Raw genomic sequence first — 23,986 nt, forward strand, 5'->3', positions numbered from 1 at the left:
AAGCAGGAGTCTCAGCAAGCTGGGATGCTTGCAGCAGGACCTGCCCCAGTCTTAGCCAGACATGGGATGGTGTGGCTCACACCAACATTCTTAGCCCAGGCTCTTAGAGGAGGGTGCAGGATACTTCCAGGTGCCCAGGATCAAAGGCACTTTCCTTCTCTGGTGATGGATGTGTCTATCATAAGCACCAGGGACATTGGAAGAGAGAGAGCAACCTTCAGCTGTTGTGGAGGAAATCCAATCTGGTCCAGGCAGGCTGCTCACCTACAGAGTTACTTGGCTTGAAAGAAAACTTAGAAAATAGAAAAATGTGTTAGGAAAAAAGGTTCAATGGCCAGAAGGCAAGATGGAGGTTGGGGGAGAAGAGAGCTTATCTAGTTTTCACCTTGAGGAGAGTATGTGACAAGTGAGGGGAAGACAGAGAAGTGGGGAGGGGAAGTGGAGGTGTTTAGGGGGGCCTTGATGTCTGGGGTGTAGGCATGAAAAAGTACATATCTGAGAAGGAGAAAGTGATCACATCTTTCCATATCTGTCTGGGGGTACATAGGCTTGGGAAATGCAAGTCATCTTTAGTTCTTTTGTGTGTCTCAGTGTTTGCACTGCACCAGGAATTCTGGCCACACATCATTCCTGAGGTCAGGGCCTGGCTGTTTCTCACTTCTCTAAGATTTTTCCTGGTGTCCCAAGTCCCACCACACAACTCCAGACACTGCTTCATGCAACAACGCACCCAAAAACCTGGGCAAGCTCGGAGCTAACAAGCCGTGCTTCCAATCTGTTTAATTCTTTGTGTCTGACAACCACCCTAGGCCACTCAGATTAGTCTCTGGTCATAGAGCAGGTTCTCTATAAATGGCACCCAAACAGGGACTTGAACCTGCAGGTTCTCTATAATGTATGTCTTTGATTTTGCTTTTTCCCATTATTATATCTCTTGTACTCTCTTTCCATGTTTTTATGTTTCTAAGTATGTTTGTTTGTATACTGTTTTGATTTTCCTCTATTGTCTTTACTGTTTCTGTCCCATAAATGTCTGTCTTTATACTTTGCAAGTCTTTCTGTAACTGCATTTCTTCATCTAAGGTTTCTTTGCTTTCAGTTATTGTTCCACCATCCCCATTCTTTTGGTTTCTTCTTTGCAAAATTCAGTCCACATTGTCACACTTTGAGGCAGTGCTTTTCCCCAATATTGTTGCTGTTGTTTGTTCTTTTTTTGAAGAGCACTAATGACATCACCAGATGATGTCTAGACTTTTCAATGAATTGTATTTAAGTGAGCCTGAGTTGAACAAAATCATTAGCCTCACTTCCTCATCCAGAGTCATTAAGGTACAGTGACAAAAGTCAAAAGATAAGGCAAAAGTCAGGATGACCATTCACGATCTTGGAGGGAGTCGATGATATCAACATCTTCAGTGTCTGTCCCTGTTCTGAGCACTCCATGGCTCCTACTTCTGCCACCTTCCTTATCATTGGAAAAATTACTGACATCCAACCATTCTAGTGGAGGAATTATTTACACATTTGGGGTAAACACCCCTATAACTAACTGGTATATAGATGACCCATTAGTGACCCTCAGCCTGGTTGAGTCCATCTGCTAGTGCCCATGCCACAGTTTCTTGAACTCACAAGTGAGAGCTGACTGCCAGGTGAACACCAAAAGTGGATAATGAATTCTAAAAAGGCTCTGCAAGCCTCCATAGAGAGGTGCCAACCCTCCTTGGACATCCATACACCTCAAAGTACATTCGCTCTACTGTGATGTAGTGGATAAAGCACTGAGCCTGGAGTCAGGAAAATGCTGAAGTTAAATTGTATTTCATATTCACAGTGGCTATGTGAATCTGTGTATAACATAACTTTCATTGGTTTCCATTTCCCCATACATGTAATATTATAAGTTTAGATGGAATTAGAGGTCCTTCCTATTTTAACTGTGAAATTTGAAAGGCAAAGTGGTTCAGTGAAAAGTTAATAGGGGTCAGAGGTCTAGGGTTCAAATATTGTCTCCGTTATATCTATTTAACCTTGGACAAGTCATTTCACTCTGTGATCTGGAATTCCTTTATTTATACAATGAAATGATTGTTGCAGATGACATCCATCCACCATTGATTACAGGAGGAAATCAATGATCATATGCAGATTACATATGTATTAAGAAGGAAATGGAGATATTCAGAGCCTAAGGCTTGTCATTGAATAAATGCTTCAGAAGATGGTGTAAAGGTGGGTCTGAGGGAGGAACTCTCAGCTGAAAGAGGTTCAGGCAGTCAGAATGAGTGTGATGGAGGAAGCAAGTTTAAGGTGGGAGTTTTGTTTTCTGGGTGAGTAAGAGATGGAGAAATTTAGCCTGAATATTGGGGACTGGGGAGATGACCAGATCAGGAGAAAAACTGTAGCTGGAGGAGTGAGATAATAAACATTAACAGTAATAATAATGACCAACATGTTTCTGTGTACTAGGTCTTTATACTTTAAGATGTCATTTGATCTTTACAACGACTCTTGGAGGTATTTTCCTTATTTTAAATATAAGGAAAGTTAGACAGACAGATAATAGGTGACATGCCCAGGATCACCCAACTAGTAAGTGTCTAAGGCTAGATTTAAAACTCAGGATTTCCTGGCTCTAGACCCAGAACTCTATCCTCTACAGCACTTAGCCAGTCAGCATGGTCAGAGCAATAATAAAAAATGAGTTAATGCTGTAATATAGAAAATAGCAGAATGGAATTCCTGTAGGATACAGGGTCAAGCCTCACCCAGAATTCCAGGGAGACCCCCTCTGGAGAATTTTTGGTGAGGGGTCAGTTGGTAGGGAGTTGCACAGTTGATACTAGGGAGTTGAGGTAAGCAGGTTTCTCTGCTTGCTGTTCCTGATTTGGGGTTTGCCTGGGAGGCCATAGTGGCAAAAGACATTGTGGTTTCTACTCAGAAGTTTGCCTGTCTAGTGGAATTAGACCTTCTTTGCAATAACATTTTATTGTTCATTTAGTTATTTAGATATTAGGAGAAATTACTATTAGCTGTGAGGGCAAGTTAGCTAAAGGTCTGCCACTCCCTTCTGGGGAGTAGGAGCAGTTTCTACCTAACTGATCAGGGCTTCCCAGTTTATCCAAATCCTTGATACCCATTCCCTGCCTTCCCTTCCTTCTTTTATAAATATAAGCTTTATCTTTAGTGGCAGTGCCTGGGTATTATTTTGGATATACTCACACAGCCATTAAGCTTGGTTCCTGTCAGTTGCCAGCCTAAGAAGTCAGATCCTTCTCAGTCCTTAACATCATGAGATCGAGCTTCTCCTTTGTCCCTCAATCAGACCTGTGGGGAATATAAGTTTGAGATAGGGAACATCATTAAAGATATTGCCTTTGCTGAATCTTGCTTGAAGACACTCAGCCCTGTCTCCATTTTCAACTGAAAACCAACTGCTTGGGGGGTGGGGGGTTGAGAGCAAGGAATACCTTACCCCCTACCCACTCACTCAAGCCCGTCTGTGGGGGAGAAGTGTGTCTTGCAGGCACCTGGCCATGGCTAGACCATCAGCTTCCCAATATCCCTATTATTACAAACATAACAATGCTTGAAGGAAAAATTATGGTCAGTTTCCTTTATGTGTGTTTTCAATTATAATTTAAAGTTTGGTGTGTGGGGGGATTATAATTTGATATGAGATAGGGTTCTCTATTGAATATCTCTGCACGTAAATTTTTTTTCCACTGTACACCTGATTGATTATACTAGAAATCCTGATGAAGGAAATTCACAAGGAAAATTCCCTTCTGATGCCAATAATTATTGAAATAATTATAAACTGTGAAAGCCAAAACAGGTCTTAGATGATTTGAATGGAGAATAACAGAGAAGTCTGCCAAAGCCCAAATGTAGCCACAAAGTCATTGTTACCTTTTAGGTACAGGTAAACCTACTAAAGTAATGTGGGACAGGTGGGTGGCCCATAGTTCAAAATCAATTACAAGCCAAGCCAGAGAGAAAAGGACATTTCTAATTTTAAGTATATGGGAAGGACTATGCCTTTGTATCAGAACCAGGTTATCAGAGTAGACATTTAGTATTTGTTCATTTATTCCTTGATACATTCTTTAAAAAGACAACCTGAGCCTGGAAGCCTTGGGATGGTTTGGCCTCTCTTTAGATGCCTGAAGTGGTTTAGAGCTTGTGGCCATGATTAAAAATTCTCACCCTAATGAGAGAGAAGCATTCTAGTCATTGAATCCCAATCATGGGAGGCCAGATACATAGTAGGGAGCCTGAAGAGATGAAGTAGAGAATTTGATAGTAGAGAAAACCCCAGTGATGATACACCCAGCATGGATACTGCATCAAAAACCAGAATAGACAATGGCCAACTATCATCACAAAAAACCACATATGCCCATGTACCAGGCAACAGTTGTTGTTCCCAGGGCCTAAATCCTTCTCTACCAAGGATGGAAGTCTTCTGTTAAATCTACTGAACTCTGGTGTGTCCTTCTAAGTAGAAAAAAATGGAAAGGCTCTCTGTGACCTGATTCCATTTCATAGGCCAGGATAAAATGGAGTTCCAAAGAGTCCAAAATGACCAATTCCTCCACAAAATTTCACCAGTCCTCTTTGAAGTAACAAGGAACATATACACACCCTTCCCTCAAACTTTCTCTCCAGTTCACTGGGGACACTAATATACTACTGGTGGATCTCTGAACTGAGCTGACCATTTTGGAGACTTCTCTGGAATTATAGCCACACTGTAATAAAACTCTGTATGCCTTTTGATGCAGTAATACCACTATTAAGTTTATGTCCTAAGGTGATCATGGAAAAAGGAAAGGATCTCTTGTTTTCTAAAATATTTATATAAGTTGCCTTTGTGGCATCAACTTATTGGAAATTGAAGGGATTCTCATCAGCATGGTAACAGCTAAACAAAATGTGGTATATGGTTATGATATAATACTACCGCACCATAAGAAATGATGAATAAGTTAATTAAAGGAAATGGAAAAATTTACATGAAGTTAGGATGAGTGAAACGATGAGAACCAAGAGAACATTCTATAAAGCATCAGAAATATTGTTTGATGAATAACAGGTCTTAGATGTCATCTGAAGAGAAAATAAGAGAAGTCTGTCAATGCTCAAATATAGCCACTAAGTCATTGTGACTTTCTGGTGATAGCTAAAGCTATTAGAGTATTGTAGTACAGGTAGGTGGTCCCATAGCTCAAAATCAGTTGCAAGTCACGTTAGTGAGAAAAGGATACTTTTAATTGTAAGTATGGGGAAAGGACTATGATTTTGTGTCAGAACAAGGTTACCAAAGTAGACATTAAATATAAGTTCATTTAATTATTGATACTTTAAAAAAAAAAGACATTCTGCGTTTGGGAGCACTGGGTGGTTTGGCCATGATTAAAGAGCCAGCATAAAATGGAGTTCCAAATAGCTCCAAATGATCAACTGATCCACAAAAATTTAACCAGCACTCTGAATTAACAAGAGACATAACTGTGGATGGATCCAACTTTCTTTGTCTATCAATCGGCAACTTTTAAATTAATAAACCAACTTAACATTAACATAAATTAATCAACCCTACTTAACACTGAGAAGGGAGTTCACAAGCCACTTACTAAAATGGGTGACAACTCCAAAGGTTACTGCCAACCCCCTTGGGCGGTGCTAGGCAAATTGAAAGACTGCAATTGGTTCCCATAAAGTGGAGGAAGAAAAAGGAAGTGATGTGAGAAAAGGCATATATAAAGTCTAGAACTTCCTGTCCAAGGAACCTTGGCTTTTGGACTTCTCCTTTGAGCCTTGGCTTGGGCTGCTCTTTGGATCTTCAGCTTAGACTGGGACTTTGGCTCTTGGACTGCTTCTGGGAGGACTGCTCCTGGATCATCTCCTTTGGAGTTTGTCTTGGGTGAGTGAGTAGCTCTGGAGATATTAGTTCTGGAGAGACCTTCCCCTCCTGGAGGAGGCCATGTTGGTGAAACCCTTGTTCAAGACACCCCCATGTCCTCTGGCTGAGGTTTAACGAGTCCTGCCAGGGCTGAGCTTGACACAGGAGCAACATTTGGTGTGATAGGCTAGACATTTTCTCTACCCTCTTCTTACATTTCTCTACTTTCACTCTTTCTACCTCTTTGTAAATAAAGCTACTGAAAGTCATTTTGACTTGAACTATTATATTTTTAAATCAGCAACCACAATATAATTTTAGAATTCTCATATACTTAGTCAAACCCTAAATTTAATTTCTTACATAACCATACCCTTCACTCAGACTTTCTATCAAAAGCTCTGAGGACACTAATACACTACTGGTGGAACCCTGAACTGATCCAAACATTTTGGACAATTATCTGGAATTATAGACAAAAGAGTTATAAATCTGCATATACCTTATGATCTAGTATATCTAGATCATATGCTATTAGGTTTAATTCCTAAGGCGATCATGGAAAAAGGAAAGGCTCCTTTATTTTCTAAAATATTTATATTAGTTATCTTTGTGGTGGCAAGGTACTGGAACTGAAGTGATGCTCTATAGGGTAACAGGTTAAAAATTATGGTATATGATTGTGATAGAATACTACTGCACCATGAGAAATGATGAACAAATGAATGAAAGGAAATGGAAAGAGCTACAAGGTGTTATGCTGAGTGAAATGAGTGAAACCAAGAAAACATTCTATACAGCATCAGAAATACTGTTTGAAGAAGGACTTGTGTATATCCACCTCCAAAGGAAGAATTGATATTTGAAATAAAGGAGAAATGGTTCTACACTTAAATATATCTTTTTACCAAATGATGCTTTCTCTAATGGAGGCTAGAGATGGAGGTAGGAAGTAATCTGGGCATTTTAGTATAATAATAGGTTAGTAAATATTTTTTTAATCACTTAAAGCTCAATTCCTGTCAATTCCTCAGTAGGGAATTCTCCTCCATAATAAACCTGGAGGAAACCTTAATAGCTCAGTTGATGAAGAGTTAGACTTAAAGATGAAAGGTCTCATGTTCAAATCTTTTTTTTTAAACCATTACCTTTCGTCTTGGAGTCAATACTGTGTATTGGCTCCAAGGCAGAAGAGCGGTAAGAGCAGGCAATGGGGGTTAAGTGACTTGCCCAGAGTCACACAACTGGGAAGTGTCTGAGACCAGATTTGAACCTAGGACCTCCTGTCTCTAGGCTTGGCTTTCAATCCACTGAGCTACCCAACTGTTCAAATCTTGACTGAGACACTTAGGAGCTGTGTGACCTGGTAGAAATCACTTAACCACAACTGCCTAGCATTTGCTACTCTTCCGCCTGGGGACTGAAACCAAATAGCAGTTCTAAGAATATAAAGGTTTAAAATAGTAAACTTGCATCTCCTTACAGTGGAGGAGGCTGAGAGCTGGAATAACTAACTTCATATGAGTGGTCAACCTAAGATCAGAAGCCACAGATAGATAGTATAAGGGGAGCTGGATTTAAATCTTACTTTTTCAGAATCCTATTTGTGTGAATTCCTGAAAGACATTTCGGTTAGGCCTTAGCTTCCTCCACTGTAAAAGGAGGGTCATGGACTTGGTTATCTTTAATGTGTATGTGTGCTACAAATATGCCTCCAATTTATCAAACCAGGACATAAGGGTTCCTTTTCCAATGCCACAATTATTTGTCCACATACAAAGGCAGAAGTGAGGGTGACACATGCCTATATGGACTCCCATTATGAAAAGAATAAAAGAAAGCTCATTCTCAAAAATAGTTGCCAATCCACCAAAGACTCCATCTTATCCAGGGAGAATTTATTATTAGGAAAAGAACTATAATGAGAAAAGATCATCAAGAATAGACATTTTTCAGGATAATGAAGTATCTGTGTTGGGAAACTTTGGGGTATAATTGCTGGAACTTTTTGCTTTAAACTTTGATAAAGCATTTAGAAGAGGGACTAAAAAGTGAATTCTATAAATGCAACAATATTTTAAAACAAATATTTAAGGTTGGGAAAGCATTACAAATATAATTGCATTTTATCATTGTAGCAGCCCTAAAAGGAAGGTATTATTCGTTTTTAGTTATTAATTCCATTTAACAGAAGAAGAAATTCCCTCAATAACTTATCTGTAAAATGGGAATGTTAATAGCATTTACCTCATGGGGTTCTTATGAGGATCAAATGAGATAATCATTGTAGAGTACTTGGAACAATACCTGGCACATACTAGGTGCTATAAAAATACTAACGATCATTATCACTTATAAGGATGAATGTTGGGGAAGAATCAGTGAGCACACATGCAATATGAATATAGATAGACTGAGGCACCGTAGTGTTCTACTGGAAAAGATAAAAGCTAAGAAATAGCATGATCTCGGTCTTCCAAGTTATAAAGCTAATGGACACAGTGGAACTGGGCTTAATCACCTTGGAGGCCACACCAGAGTGGCTGTGATTATATCCTGAGGGTCATGTTCTACCCTCTATGTCTGAATGGCCTGATTGGAATTCTTTTGTCTGTTTCCCAGGTTTGAGAATAGGGAGAATTTTTAAACATAAATACAATGAGATGCTTCTTGTCCCCTACAGATATGAAGCATTGTATGAAGTGTCCCAAAGATGAGCATCCCAATAAGGAAAGAGATCCCTGCCTCCCCAAAGCCTTCACCTTCCTGGATATCAAAAAACCTCTGGGAATGGGTCTAGCCTGAGTGGCTCTTTTCTTCTCTGTGCTGACAGCTCTGATTCTCAGTGTTTGTGTAGTTTCGTGATACATCCATAGTGAAAGCCAATAACAGGGCCCTCAGCTACACTCTCCTCATCTCTCTCACCTTGTGTTTCCTCTGCTCCTTGCTCTTCATTGGCCGTCCCACTGCAGCCACCTGCCTCCTCCGACAAACAACTTTGGGGCTTGTCTTCACTGTGGCTGGTTCTTCCATTTTAGCAAAAACCATTCTGGTACTTCTGACCTTCAAGGTTACAATACCAGGGAGCAAGAGTAAGGTATGGCTGCAACCTAGAGTGTCCTAATGTATTGTAGTCCTTTGTTCTGGCATTCAAGTGACTTTGTGTGGCATCTGGCTGGGAATGTCTCCTCCCTTCCCAGACACAGACATGCATTCTGAACCCAATCAGATCATCATTGAATGCAATGAGGGATGTCTTTGGTTTCTACTGTGTCTTGGGCTACATTGGATTCCTAGCTCTGGGCAACTTCATGGTGGCTTTCTTGGCCAGGAGCCTGCCTGGCACCTTCAATGAGGACGACTTCATCCCTTTCAGCATGCTGGTGTTCTGCAGAGTGTGTGTCTCCTTCCTGCCCACATAGCAGAGCACCAAAGGCAAAGCCATGGTGGTGGTGGAGATCTTCTCCATCCTGGTCTCCAGTGCTGGCTTACTGGGCTGCATCTTTATTCCCACATGTTATGTGATCTTGCTGAGACCCAATGAGAACACTCAGGAATGTATAAGAAATAAATCAAACTGCAAGAGTCAGAAGCATTTGACTTGAGAAACAGAAAGGATCCATGGAACCATACTGACCCAATCTGGTGACTGAGTTCTGGCTGAGTGACTAGCTCACTTGCCTTGTTATCCAATTATGTGTCTAGTCCAAATTTTTTCCTAGGAGAAAAATTTTCAATTTTGGCAACTGAGAAAAAACCATGTTACATTGTTTGAACCCTGTAATACTGGGAAAGTGGACCACCTATACTGCCTATATATGTATGTATAGGTTCTACAGAGACCCATTGCCATATACCTAAGTTACCTTGACCAGAAATGGAGGCACATCCTAAGACTGATGTAAGGAGTTTCCTCATTATTAGTCATCTCAGAGAACCTATATACTTTATCTTAAAACTGAACACATCCTGCTAAATTAATTATTATTTTCTTGTTAATCTGATTATAAACAGACACTTGGAAGGAGTTGAACACCTCTTCTCTGACTTCAGGAAGTTGCCCTTTTCCACTCTCCCTCTCCTGATATGGAAGTCCCTAATGTATCACTGAATTACAAATCAGACTGCTTACAATGTACAGTTTCTTTTTAATTAATCTTATATAATTGTTTTTTAAATATATAAACGTATATATTCCCTTGTGGTTAAAGTCTAGCTCTAGGAGAGGACCTTTTCCTGATTTGTTAAGCCACTGACATCATTTATTTAATAAATGGACAAGCTTACCAAATCAACCCTTTGTTTAAACATTTATTTCTTCTTTTGTTCCTTACATCTGGAACATTGAATCAGAATTCCTTTACAAGTAGAAGAGGTTCTTAAGAAATGACCTGTATTATATAGGGATATCTATGTTTTATGGATTTTAGAACATCTGAATCCTACCTACTTGTACACTTCACTGAAACTTTCCCCCAATTTCTATGGTTTTGTTAGTGAGAGCACCCTATTAAATCCTCTTTTCTGAAGATTTTGAAAATGTCCCCTTTTATCCTTCTATTTTTTGTGCCACTCATTTAATGCTCACTTTGATATCACTAATATCCTCCATTTCTTTATCTGTCATTGATAAGGCCATCAACATTCCAGCCTGGATGGTTGAATCAATCAAATGCCCTATCAATAAACATTTATTCTTGTTGTTCACTCATTTCAGTTTTGTCTGATTCATCCTGGCCCCACTTGGGTTCTCCATATCCTTTTTCAAAGGTAATTTTATAGATGTGGATATTGAGGTAAATATGCTTCATGGCATGGTAGGCAGGGCTGTCCCTTTGCAAGGGATGGGGTAAAATCCCATTACATGAAATCTCCCCTTCTAGAAGCAAGTATGCTAACTCCTGTTGCACACACTTAGAGTCCTTTAATTGCTCATCCTCTGAGGTTCAGGCCTCCTGTGAAAGCTCAAAAGTCAAAAGAAAATTCTGAGAAGAAAATCATAGACCTATCTCCTAAATGAATACTGATGCAAAATTTTAAAATAAAATCCTAGTATGAAGATTATAGCAATACCTTATGAGGATCATTCATATAAGCAGGTGGGTTTTGTACCAGGAATTCAGAGTTGGTTCTGTTGTAGGCAAACTTATAAAATATGATAAATAGATAGATTTAAGTGTAGACAGAAATATTGCCAAGCAGGGTGGCATGAGCTGAACTTTCCGTGAAGCCTTAAAATACAGGAGTGTGTGTGACACAGGGCTCTGGGAAGAAGGTCTGTGTGTTGAACTCTCAAAAGCATCACCAGGATATCATCTACTCTGTGGGCAAGTACAGGCTGGAGTTTGGGATTACAGATTTGGAGGGTGGACTTCAATTTCTGTATAAACTCACTGTTTGTTACCTACTGGAATTACTGGCTGATTATCATCTTGGAGCTTGGGACATCTGAGACCATTGCTGGAGGGACAAGGACCCAAGGAGTGAGACCCCATCCTGCTTTGCTTGGATCTAGTTAGTGTTAGGGTTTTAGTGTAGAAATACATTTCCCTTGACTCTGGTCCATAGTTAACCCCAGTTAAGGAATCCCTGTTTACCCATCTCCCTAACTTCTTTACTTTAATAAATTGTCTCCTGCTTCTTGTCTGTTCTCCTTAAGCCTAGAAGTACCTTAGTTAAATTATATAAGGTTTTATTGTAATTCCCCAGCTGACTGGAGTCTGGCTCACTGCTTAACAGATTTAACTGCCATTCTTCCATATAGGTGTTACTCATTTCCCATGTCCTGTGTTTGTGGTTGTAAAGGTGATTCCCCATTGGTATTTGTTCTTAAGTCAGTTATCCCTTGGCCAAGGAGTCCTCCTTCTCCTCTTTCTCTAAACCCAGTGAACTCAGAATTTAATGTTTGCCCATAAAAGTTCAACATTGGGAAAATCATCACCACAATTGATCATATTAATAACAAAATCGTCAAAAACCATGTGGTTATCTCAATAGATGTGCAAAAAGCTTTTGACAAAATTCAGCCCCTCCCCATTCCTATAAACATCCCACAGAACACAGCAATAAATGGAACATTCCTCAAAATAACAAATTGCCTTCTAGTTAAAATGATTCCCAAATATTATCTGCAATCAGGATAAACTAGAAGCCCTCCTAGTATGATCAGGGCCGAATCAAAGATGCCCATGACCTCCACTCTTTTCAATACTGTAAGAGAATTGCTAGCTAGAGCACTAAGAGAAGGAGAAATGAAGGAATCAAATTAGGCCACGAGGACATAAAACTATCACTATTCTCAGGTAATATGTGATATAGAGAATCAAACAGAAAGTAGTAAAAACAATTAGCAACTTGATCAAAGTTGTAGAATAAAAAAAGGAAACCACAGAAACCATCAGAATTTCTCTATACTACCAATCAAGTCCAACAGGAAGATATAGAAAGAGAAATTCCATTGATTAAGTGTAGACAATATAAATACCACTGGGAGTCCACTGCCAAGACAAACCCAGGAACTGTTGATTTGCTACCATAAAATTCTCTGAAGACTGTATATTAACCTGTCATTCTTTATTGATAAAGGCTAGAGGGAGAGAGAGAAAAGATCCCATGATCACCTGGCTGGGTCTAACTAAAAATGGATTCCATGCTCCCCTGGCTCATGCCTCAAGCACTGGCATCAACTCAAGCAGCTGACCACAACATAAACCAGTGTGTGCCAACCATTAAATGCTCCAGAGAAGGGAGAGGGAGCAGTTGGATGAAAAAGGCCAGGGTTTGAAATCTGCCTCAGACACTTCCCAGCGCTGTGCTCTTTGATAAATCCCATCACTTCTTTGAACCTCTTTCTTCCCCCTGCCCAGTAAAAGGGAGATCATAAAAACAGGGTTTTGTGAGGCTCAGATGAGGTCATACATGTGAAGTGCTTTATAAACTCTAGAAATGATATCTCCAAATGTTTGAAGATTAGATATGGAAAGGTTGAAGAGGAAAATGGATTAAAGTGTCAGAGATGTAGATTCCAACCTGAAATGAAAATATGTTAACAGAGTTGATTCAAAATGCAATGAATTTTCCCAGGAGGTGGTGATGTGGCCACCCATGAGTTTTTAATTGGAGACAGAGATTATATGGGGGTTGGGAATCTCAAATTCTCTTTGAAATATGGCTTAGACTAAATGCCTTCTAAAGTTTTGTATAAGGACAGAGTCAAATGGCCACTTGGAAGCAGCAAAAGCCACGTCCTCTGTGATAACCCTTCCACACCAATCAAAAACCAAGTGCTTTGAGGGGGCAGAAAAATCAAATCCAACAACAGGACAGAGCTGGGGGGCCCTCCTGCTGGATTCAAGTTAAAAGGTACAAAAAGAAGACTGAATTCTCGAGTTTAAGGAAAAGGAAGAAGGAAGGTCCCAGGACCCCTGCCCAAACTACTGCTGAGTCTCTGGCAGTCGCTGGAACTTTGGGGTAATGGCTCCAGCCTGGAGGTAATGCCTTGCTGCCACAACTGTGACAGCCTCAAGGCAATGACCACAGCTGGCAGGGAGGCAGCTGGAGGAGAGGCTCAGACAGGAGAGCCAGGTCCCAGCCACCACTCTCCATCTTGGGCCTCAGCTTCTGGAGGTTTTGGCCTCAGGGCACATCCAGCTCCACAGATAAGCTCCATGCCCAGATTAATCTAGTCTATCAATAGGGCAGATAACACCCTTCCCCCATAGACTGCACTGAGTGTTGGGGTAAGAATCTGACAGGGATCCCAGGGCAAAGGCTGATAGAATGCCTTGTTAACAGGGCAGGAAGCCCAGCCCCCTTCAGTCTGCACACCTTCACCTACACCTTCAGCTTCTGCTGCCAGCTGGGGAAGATCTGACCTCAGGGCTCATTAGTACTCCAAAAGCCTAATCTAGCCAGTCAGCAGAGTAGAGAAGCAGCCCCTTCAGGACAGAATAGCCCAATCTCACAGATCCAGCAAATAAACAGAGGAGCAAGATTAGTCAATGACAGGGGGAAAAGGAAAAAATATGAGGAAACAATAGGAAAAGAAAAAAGAAATTACAATCAACAGCTTCTATCCAGGTAATGAACAAAGAGCAGATGGAACACCAAGCTTTAAAAATGCAGAAACTCCAGCAAATTTGACACAGGCTTTGGAAGAATGGAACTTCCTTATAACTCAAATACTCACTTCTCTTAGACAGTCACTTGTGTTATGATAGGCTGTTGGAGTCAGCAAAATTTCAAGTTTTGGGGGAAACCATTGTGAAGGGAGATTTCTGCTCTTAAATATGGACTGTATCTGATGACCATGGATGGACTTTTCACTTCTGATATTCTGTTTTAAGTCTCTACTGCTCAATTACTGGGATAGGAAGAGGAATTGTAAATAATTCGTGGCCAAAGAGAATACCTACAAGAGACTACTTTGCACCTGAAATTGTGCCAGGTTAGGACTGCATTGGCCAAGGTTAGCAAAAGAGGTTTACGGGGAATATCATGGTTAACAGCATTAGACCTTGAATCAAGAAAACTCAGTAAAAATATTGCTAAGGCACTTATAAGCTTTGTGATTTACTTCCTCATCAATGAAATGGGAATAATGTTACCTCCTTCACAGGGTAGTTTTGGGGATCAAGTGAGAAAATATATACAGTGTTTTGCAAGCATAAATGTTTTTCTTATTTTTGTTACTACACATGTGAGTCCATTAAGACTACGGGTCTTGAAGCCTCTTGGCCTGTTATAGCTGAGAGGTACTAGTCTCACCCCTTCACAGTGACTTCTGCCTGAAGCCCAGAATCACTGTAGAGACAATTATACCTGATGTAATTACATGTGTCAGCCTCAGAGTCCATTCAGACACTTGCTGACACATGAAAAAATGTTCTAAATCTCTTATAATTACAGAAATTCAAATCAAGACAACTCTGAGGTACCACCTCACAGGTAGTAGACTAGCTAACATGACAGCAAATAAAAATAATAAATGTAGGAGATGTGGCAAAATTAGGACACATGCATTGCTAGTGGAATTTTGAATTGATTTGGACATTCTGGATAGCAATAGGTTTAGAAGTTTTTAAAACTGAAGTATTTAATTCTACATATTGTTGCAAAGCAAATTTTAACTTGTTTTCACTTTTAACCTTAGTTGTATTAGTTTTGTACAGTTTTGAACTCAATACAATAAAAAAATCACCTGTTATATGCCTCATAATATCATCTATTTTCATTTGGTCATAAATTCTTCCATTATCAATAAATTGATCTGAAAGGTAAGCTATTCTACTTTCCCTTGATTTTCTTATGGGATCACTTAATGACTAACTCAAATGCCCATTCAGACCTCATATTAGAACTTATGATGTAGTGGAGCAAATTAGTTTGAGTAAGGTTAGAGCTTCATGTGAATGCCTGTGATTTCTGTGATGTATAGTATAAGAGGCAAAATTACAAGAGTGATAGTAAATTAATCTTGTTTAATCTAAGGTAGAAGAAAAAGATGAAAAAATAGGAGACACACTTTCCCAACAATCCATTTAACTTGTTATTCTGTGGCCGCCATTAGGACATCCTAGCCATTCTCACAGGTAAGTCCAGCCAGCAACAAAAGACCTTGGATATCTGCTCTTGCTTCACTTTATCAAGCTTTTTCTCTGCCCACTAATTCATAAATCTCATCTCAAGGGCTAACCATGGCTTTTTTTTTTGTCCTGGACTGCCCAGGGGGGCAGTCTGGGAGCATGGTAGAAGATACCACCCTGACCCTATCTTGGAATCCCTTAACAATATTGCTGCCTATTTCTTGCTGCCATTGTCTCCTCACCAAATGGTCTCCATCTCACAATTCTTCCCTGAGTCAGGTTCAGGCTTACACAAGATATACATCCCCAGAAAGGCAGGAGGGAAAATTTTCCTCATACAAAGCAAGACTGGGGCTGCATGTTAACATCTTTCCACATAGCTGGTACTCTCAAGTTTCCTCCCTAGTGTGGATTCTCTGATGTACAGCAAGATTGGGAAAATTCCTGAATGCCTTTCCACACTGCTTACATTCATAAGGTTTCTCACCAGTGTGGATTCTCTGATGTCTAACAAGATGGGAGTTCTGACTGAATGCCTTTCCACACTGCCTACATTCATAAGGTTTCTCCCCAGTGTGGATTCTCTGATGTTTAGCAAGAGTGGAGCTATGATTGAATGTTTTTCCACATTGCTTACATAAATAAGGTTTCTCCCCAGTGTGGATTCTCTCATGTTGAGCAAGAGTGGAATTATGATTGAATGTTTTTCCACATTGCTTACATAAATAAGGTTTATCCCCAGTGTGGATTCTCTGATGTATAGCAAGAGTGTGACTATAATTGAATGTTTTTCCGCATTGCTTACATAAATAAGGTTTCTCCCCAGTGTGGATTCTCTGATGTATAGCAAGAGTGGGAAAATTCCTGAATGCCTTTCTACACTGCTTACACTCATAAGGTTTCTCACCAGTGTGGATTTTCTGATGTCTAACAAGATGGGAGCTCCAAGTGAATGCCTTTCCACACAGCCTACATTCATAAGGTTTCTCCCCAGTGTGGATTTTCTGATGTTGAGCAAGAGTGGAACTATGATTGAATGCCTTTCCACACTGCCTACATTCATAAGGTTTCTCCCCAGTGTGGATTCTCTGATGTTTAGCAAGAGTGGAACAGTGATTGAATGTTTTTCCACAGTGCTTACATAAATAAGGTTTCTCCCCAGTGTGGATTCTCTGATGTGTAGCAAGACTGTAGCTCTGAATGAATTCCTTTCCACAATGCTTGCATTTATAAGGTTTCTCCCCAGTGTGGATTCTTTGATGTGTAGCAAGACTGTAGCTCTGAATGTATTCCTTTCCACAGTGCTTGCATTTATAAGGTTTCTCCCCAGTGTGTATTCTCTGATGGTTAGCAAGAGTGGAACTGTGATTGAATGTTTTTCCACAGTGCTTGCATAAATAAGGTTTCTCCCCTGTGTGGATTCTAAGATGTACAGCAAGATTGGTACTCCTACTGAATGCCTTTCCACACTGCTTGCATGTATAAGGTTTCTCCCCAGTGTGGATTCTCTGATGGTTAGCAAGAGTGGAACTATGATTAAATGATTTCCCACATTGCTTGCATAAATAAGGTTTCTCCCCAGTGTGGATTCTCAGATGTATAGCAAGATGGGTGCTCTCACTGAATGTCTTTCCACACTGCTTGCATTTATGAGGTTTCTCCCCAATGTGGGTTCTCTGATGTTTAGCAAGAATGGAACTATGATGGAATGTTTTTCCACATTGATTGCATAAATAAGGTTTCTCCCCAGTGTGGATTCTAAGATGTACAGCAAGATTGGTGCTCCTACTGAATGCCCTTTCACATTGCTTGCATTTATGTGGTTTCTCCCCAGTGTGGATTCTCTGATGAACAGCAAGATTAGAGATGAAACTCAATGCCTTTCCACATTGCTTGCACTCATGAGGTTTCTCCTCAGAGTGGATTCTTTGATGTATAGCAAGACTGGAGCTGAAACCGAATGTCTTTCCACATTGATTACATTCATAAGGTTTCTCCCCAGTGTGGATCCTCAAATGTGCAGCAAGACTGGAGCTGAAACCGAATGTCTTTCCACACTGCTTGCATTTATGTGGTTTCTCACCAGTGTGGATTCTCTGATGTGCAGCAAGACTTGACCTGTGCATAAAAATCTTTTCACACTGATTACTTTCACTAGATTTTCCCTCAGTATGCATTTTTTGATGTTCAATATTAGATGAATTTGGAAGTGGAACATAAAATTCTCTGAAAGCAAAGTTATCAGGACCATCACTCATAAATCTTTGTAGGTCCATTTCTTCCACAGGAAGGCTCACTTCTGTTGGATTCTCCTTCATTTCAAATCTGACCTCTCCTTCTAAAAGAAATAAACATTAAACATACATAGAGGAACATATACATATATATAATTTCTTGTCTCTTTTCCTCAACTGTCAGACCACAAACTGTTTATATCCTATTTCCTCTGGTAAGAAAAGTCTTCCAACTTAAATGGATACAATCCATCCTTTGAAAAGGCCATTACCTCTGTTATAAGGAAAAGAGCAAGAGCAGGAGCTGCTAGAAAGACTAAAGCAGGAAGGTTCCAGAATTCTAGGGAAGTGACAGGGCCTTCTTCTGAAAGACTCTTAAAGGAGGAGTCTGAGTGTGTCTGAATTCCTTGGGTGGACCTAATGAGTTTAACATTTTTACCTCTCCTGTGGCTGTCCTTTGGATCCAACTACCTGTTCCTGTGTGTATCTTGTTGATGTTGGTTGATAAGTGTCCAGAGCTGCTTGTTACATCTACAAATATCTGTCATTGAGAACCTTTTCACTTTAGTCCTGTTCCTGCTTTTCTTCCAAATTTACGACCTCTTTTCACCATTTAAAGGGGGAAATTTGGGTAGTGAAGATCATTTATTGTAAAACTAGGACTTTTTGATAGAGGTATTTGAAAGTGCAAGTATCAATTGGCAGAATGTAACAACCAGATTTGGTGGGGAGATTAATTTACATTCTTAGTTAGATGATCCCAATTCACTTCCCTTCCCTCAATAAACCCTGTTTAATATTATTTGGGTATCCAGTACGTTTTATCCTGTTGGTCTTCCCAAACCCTGAACTTTTGATTAATGGTCTTAATCATTCCTTGATCATCTAGATACTTAATTCAGTTGGCAGAACCAGGCAAATCTAATCTAGATTGTTTCTGGCAAGGCAAAAAGGGATTTTTATTAAAGGCTGAGGGCGGGCCAGTGGGTTAGCTGACAGTTGGGCAGCCTTGGGAATTCTATGGGATATGTCTCTCAAAAGGCAGAGGACAGAAGGTTACATCCATCTATCCAAGGTGCTGAAGGCACACCACTGAGGTTAAATGACATTTAGTTGTTAAAGGGACACACTTTTGTTCAAGGTTATGATGCGAAATAATATCTTTGATTGAGAAAACTTCTTTTTCACTCAAACTGAAGACTATTTAAAACAACCAATTTTATACTCGTTTTTATTTCTACATTATTTCTGTATGGCGGGTGATGTTATTTATAAGGGATAATGCTAATGTTCTACAATGCCTTATTGTTTATTCCATACTGGTGACTAAAGGATTTTCCAAAATACTGTTATATGTTACTAAGTTGTGACTATTTAAAACCAATTATGAAACTGATTGTACAATGAATCTGTTCTTATATACCTCTTGTGGTTATGGGTTTGCAATTGTTTATAAATATAGACGGCTAATTCTGGTAGCTCTGTTTAAGATCAAAGTTGTTATTAAGTAGATGTTTAGGGATTAAGAGTTAAAATAGATGATAAAAATGCAAGGTAAGATGATTTAATGGAGAAATATATTAAAGAAAATATGGAAAATGGCAAAATCAATGGTTGCGATATGATGAATGCTATAATGGTTAATGGTACAAATGGTGAGGGAAGTGATGTAAAGGAAGATCTACAAAGTAGGCTGGAAAGGGAAACTGAGGAATTGGATAAAAATCCTGCTAATTTCTTTCCACCTAGAGATACGCCATTTATTTCTCCTCATGGTATGTTATATCTAAAGGTCCATGAACAATTTTCTGCAGCAGAACTAGATGCCATAAAAAGTAGAAATCCACGGTTCTTCGATGAGCCAAATAAAATCATCTGGGAATTTTAAAAAGTGGTCAGGATGTACAATCCTAACTATGGGGTCTTCTTTTTACTTATGGAGGAATTACTAATGAAATGTGAGAGGAATTAACCCCTTGGCCAGAGCATTACAAGGAATTAGACCTGAATTCAGTGCAAAACTATAGGAATCTGAAACAGGCTAGAAAATCAATTATTGAAGTTATGGAACAAAATTCGTGTCTACCAGATGCATGGTCCATATTTGAATGTTAAGCAAAATTTTAATGAGACTCCAGCGAGTTTTCTGGATCACTTGACTGAGGCTTGAGAGTTACAACTGGGTTTAGATGTGTAGGCAGAAGAAACCATTACCCACATCAAAAAGTTACTTGTCAGCAATACCTAGGCAACTCTAAAGAAATGTTTTAAATCAAATTGTCCAGATTGGGGATTGATGAGTTTAGAGGAGTTTAAAAGAAAGGCAACTTATGTATATCCTGCAGATAAAGATAAATGTAATAAGGATAAAGATACAATCATAGAAGATTTGAGGAAAAAATTGAAAATGGTAGAGCTAAGGACAGTGAAATCAAAGAGGTAAAAGCTGTAGCAGCTTTAAGATTGGTAAAACTGTGGTAATGAGATTAAACCTACCCTGTCCATTCTTTAGATTTAATCACCACAAGTGAAAACATCACCACTTAACTCACAAGTTGGGAAGTCTGTGACCCAAATGTGCAAGAGTGGGTGAGAAATCAGAATTCACTGACTGTCCCTGGGTAGTCCTAAGCAAAGCTTCTGTTGTGATTGGACACAAATTAGGAGGAAGGCACAGGAAATGATGAAAAAGAAGCTACTTTAAAAAGGGAGTGACTTCCTATAACTCTCTTCTAGTTTGTATCTTGGAACTGAAGGAGCACTGGCTGAGACCCTGGACTAGGTGAGATTGCTCTTAATCTCTGTCCTTTGGAATTACATATGGTAAGTATAAATATTAAATCTTCCTGGATTTCCCTGAAGGAACTCTCCTTTCAAGAGAGGACCAGAGACTGAAGCTTTTGCTTCATTCATCTATGGCCCTTGGGCCTCACCTTAGTCCTTTCAGAATGTGGACTAAACCTGCCTGGCTTGAACCAGAGACTGGAGCAAATTACTCAGTCTGTTGGATTATTTATCCTACCCTATCAGCTCTGATTTTCTTACTTTCTCTCCCTCTTCTCATTTGTAAATAAACTACCATAAAAGTCATTTTGACCCGAGGAATTTGTTGCTGGGGATTGACATGGACATGATTGGGGATATGTAGACTTGAAACTACCACACCAATGCAACTATCAATAATTTGGAAATAGGTCTTGATCAATGACACATGATAAAACCAGTGGAAATGTGCGTTGGCCATGGGTGGGGGGAGTGCGGGGGGGTGAAGGGGAAAGTAGGAGCATGAATCATGTAACCACGTTAAAAACAAATATTAATAGATGTTAAAAAAATTAAAATTAAAAAAAAAAAACAGGGCAAAGCCTGAGCCCCAGAGACCAGGAAATGGCATGGGCTGATGATTTAGGGAAAGCTTAGCCTTGGATCCCTTCTAAGGAAGGCAGCAGTCTTTGCTCCTCCTCATCTGCTACAGGTCAGTAGAGAGGGAAAAAAAGGAAACCAGCTGCCTGCCTCCACTCTACATTGAGGTTCCCTGACTTAGGCTGGGTCCTCACCATGGCAAGGCAATCCTGTCTCACCTCTCTCATGGATTCCCTTTGCCACCCACCACAGCAGCCTTCCAAATATTTCCCTCGTCTGCAGCATTCCCTCATGGCTTCCTTCATCCTGCTGCCTCACCTTCTGAGCTGAAAACATGACCTTATATTTCACAGAACACAAGCTGGACCCCTTTACAGAGCTTTCTTATCCACCACATCTCACCCACCTCAGCTGACTCCTTTTCCTTTCTGCCCTCAGGATCAAAGGAAAATTTCGGTCATTCTTCTCCTAGCTACAGAAAATCTCTCTCCATGTACAAAGAAGCCTATTCCATCCCTCATTTATTCCTTCCTACAGGGCCCCCACTGTTTTTCATCTTCAGGCTTTCCCACACTAATGAGCTAATGACTCTTCCTCTGGGAACTAATAAACCATGTCTCCCCAGTGCTCAACCACTTTCACCTGATCTCTTCCTCCCCATGAAATACTATACAACATCTGTCCTCGGGTTCTAGGGTAAACTGCTAGAGATGGCCATTTGAGTGAGTTGTGCCAGTGCCTTTCCCTTGTTATCTCTACTATACTTTGCCCCAGAATTCTAAGTCTGGTTCTCCTAAAGCCAAAGGCCACCTGATCCCATTAGACCTCTAGTGCTCCTTCTCTTCACAGCCTTCCCTCTTGTGATTGGTTGCCCTAGAGCTGGGATCTAGAGAGCTTCTACAGAACTGTCAGCATGCTGCTGTCTGTTCCAGCAAAGGGTGAGCTCCATGAGGGCAGGGGATGTCTACTGTAGCCCTTTATGTCCCCTATAACTTATCTAAGGACCCAGTACAGTTCAAGCACTCATACATGTTTCTGGATACTAGTGAGCTCACAGGGGATAACCTCAGCCATTCTGGCACCTGCAAGAGACTTCAAGGCCCTTCGGCCCCAAACACTGACTTCTTTGAGAGTTATAGACTGATCCCATGAAGAGAGCTGATAGGGAATCCAACAGCCTCATCTTACAGATGGGGAAACTGAGGCTCAGGAGTTCAGAGACTTTCAAAGGGAGCCCCTGCTAAAACTCTGAAAAAGAATTCCAAGTTGGGTCTTCCTGCCCTAAATCTAGCCCTGGCTTCACCAGAACATACACAACCCTCTGGTCACCCCTCCTCTCCCACACCTCTTTTACCCTACCTTACCTGGGCAGCAGCTCCTCAGGCCTTCTTGCTCTAGCATCCACGGGGCTTCCCTCTGCTCCAAATAAGAGATCAAGACTTCTGAGGGAGCTGGAAGCCCTGGGCATGGGAAATCAGTCAGGGAGGAAGATGGAGAGGAGCTAGTCATTGAGTAATCTTTAGGGAAAGGTTGGAGAATCCAGTGACTCCACTCAGAGACTCTGTCCATGGGATAACCACAGGGGTGTACCTTCACTCTTCAGTGTCTATAATGAAGGAGCCCAGGGTAGGATGTGCCTGTTACCCTGTAGGGGGACCTCGAATGAACAACAGCTCCCCTCCCCCATCCTATTCTGGTCCATTATGGCAGTAACTCCTAAATTCCCACACTGGGTCTGAGGGTCAGTGTTCTGGGTCCGCCTGAAACCCCAGACATAGGGATCTCAACGGATCAGCTTTTCTCCCATCACCTTGCCTGCTCCTCCCTTCCTGACACCTCTCTGAGCCTCGAGGACTATTCTTTGGAGGAGTCTCTGCCTCCTTTACTGGGGAACTCAACAATCCTCCTTGGGTCCAATGGCGCTTCTCAGTAAGTCCACTCATCTTGACAATTACAGGAGGGCAAGCAGGGCCTCCATCAGGCTTAAGGGGACTCATGGAGGACAGCTTTCCCAGCATTTAGGGTGGGGTGACAAGGGGAGAGAAGGTTAGGGAACCAATCAGGAAGCAAAATGTTAGATTCTAGGGCATTTTCTTCAGAGAAGGCAAAATTCCGTCCATAGTTTTCTATTATCTGGGAATGAGAGGCAGCTCGAAGGGGAGGGGGGCAGGGGCCTGGGATTAGAGGCAGGAATACCTCAGTTGATATTCGACACAAATGGCTCCTATGTGGGTACTTCAGAACAAGACACTTAAACAAATCTATTTCCTCATCTGTAAAATGGGGATAATTGTGTCACTGAATTAGGAAAACGAAGGTGAGGACAAAGTGCCACAATATTATAGACAACACCGTCGAAAGAGCACTTCCATGTGTGAGATACTCCAACATGCATTGGATCTCAGAATTCAGGAGCACAAAAGGGAGCCCTCAAGGCCCCATTACACAATGTAAAGTCCTTTTACAGGAGAACCAGGCAGCAGGAGAGCCCTGGCTCTGGGACTCGGCATACCAGCCCTTCTCCCTTCCTCATGACTGAAAACTGCTCCCAACCCTGCCTGCTGCTGAGGGCAATATTTCCTTGGATGGCAGTCTTGGCAGCAGGGAGAGGCTCCTTACCCACAGAGAACAAGTTCCAGGCATTTTCCAGCATCACCTCCTTGTACAGCTCCTTCTGGGGAGGGGACAAGAGGCGCCACTCCTCCCGCGTGAAGTCCACAGCCACATCCTTGAAAGTCACCACCTCCTAGAGTAGCCCAAGGCAGAGCACAGAGGGCTGAAAGCCACATCACAGTGAAGAGCCCACCTCTGGTCAGTTATAGGAAGAAATTGACACCAGAGAAGGGAGGGGCCCAAAGGTCCCTCCCTTGGTCAGTGTCAGAGCCAGCACTAGAAGC

The 23,986-nt window shown here is 40.9% G+C and overlaps 1 protein-coding gene across 1 annotated transcript; it reads right to left on the reverse strand.

Moving 5' to 3' along the window:
• Positions 1-15,881: 15,881 nt before the first annotated feature.
• LOC123230495 (zinc finger protein 420-like) lies at positions 15,882-23,086 on the reverse strand. Its single transcript, XM_044656639.1, has 2 exons — positions 22,926-23,086; positions 15,882-17,442 (listed from the first exon to the last, which is right to left on the reverse strand). Exons 1-2 carry the CDS (start codon positions 23,084-23,086, stop codon positions 15,882-15,884), a joined length of 1,722 nt encoding a protein of 573 aa, XP_044512574.1.
• Between the last annotated feature and the right edge of the window lie 900 nt (positions 23,087-23,986).

This window comes from Gracilinanus agilis, chromosome 1, assembly GCF_016433145.1.
Source record: "Gracilinanus agilis isolate LMUSP501 chromosome 1, AgileGrace, whole genome shotgun sequence".
NCBI lineage: Eukaryota > Metazoa > Chordata > Mammalia > Didelphimorphia > Didelphidae > Gracilinanus > Gracilinanus agilis.

What these genes read in the sequence shown, in the direction of transcription:
- LOC123230495 (XM_044656639.1), bottom strand. Translation starts at nt 23,086, where the DNA reads ATGAGTCCCCTTAAGCCTGATGGAGGCCCTGCTTGCCCTCCTGTAATT. An exon ending in AGTCCTCGAGGCTCAGAGAG is followed by an intron (nt 17,443 to 22,925) that starts GTGTCAGGAAGG and finishes ATTCGGTTTCAG; the next exon opens with CTCCAGTCTTGCTATACATC.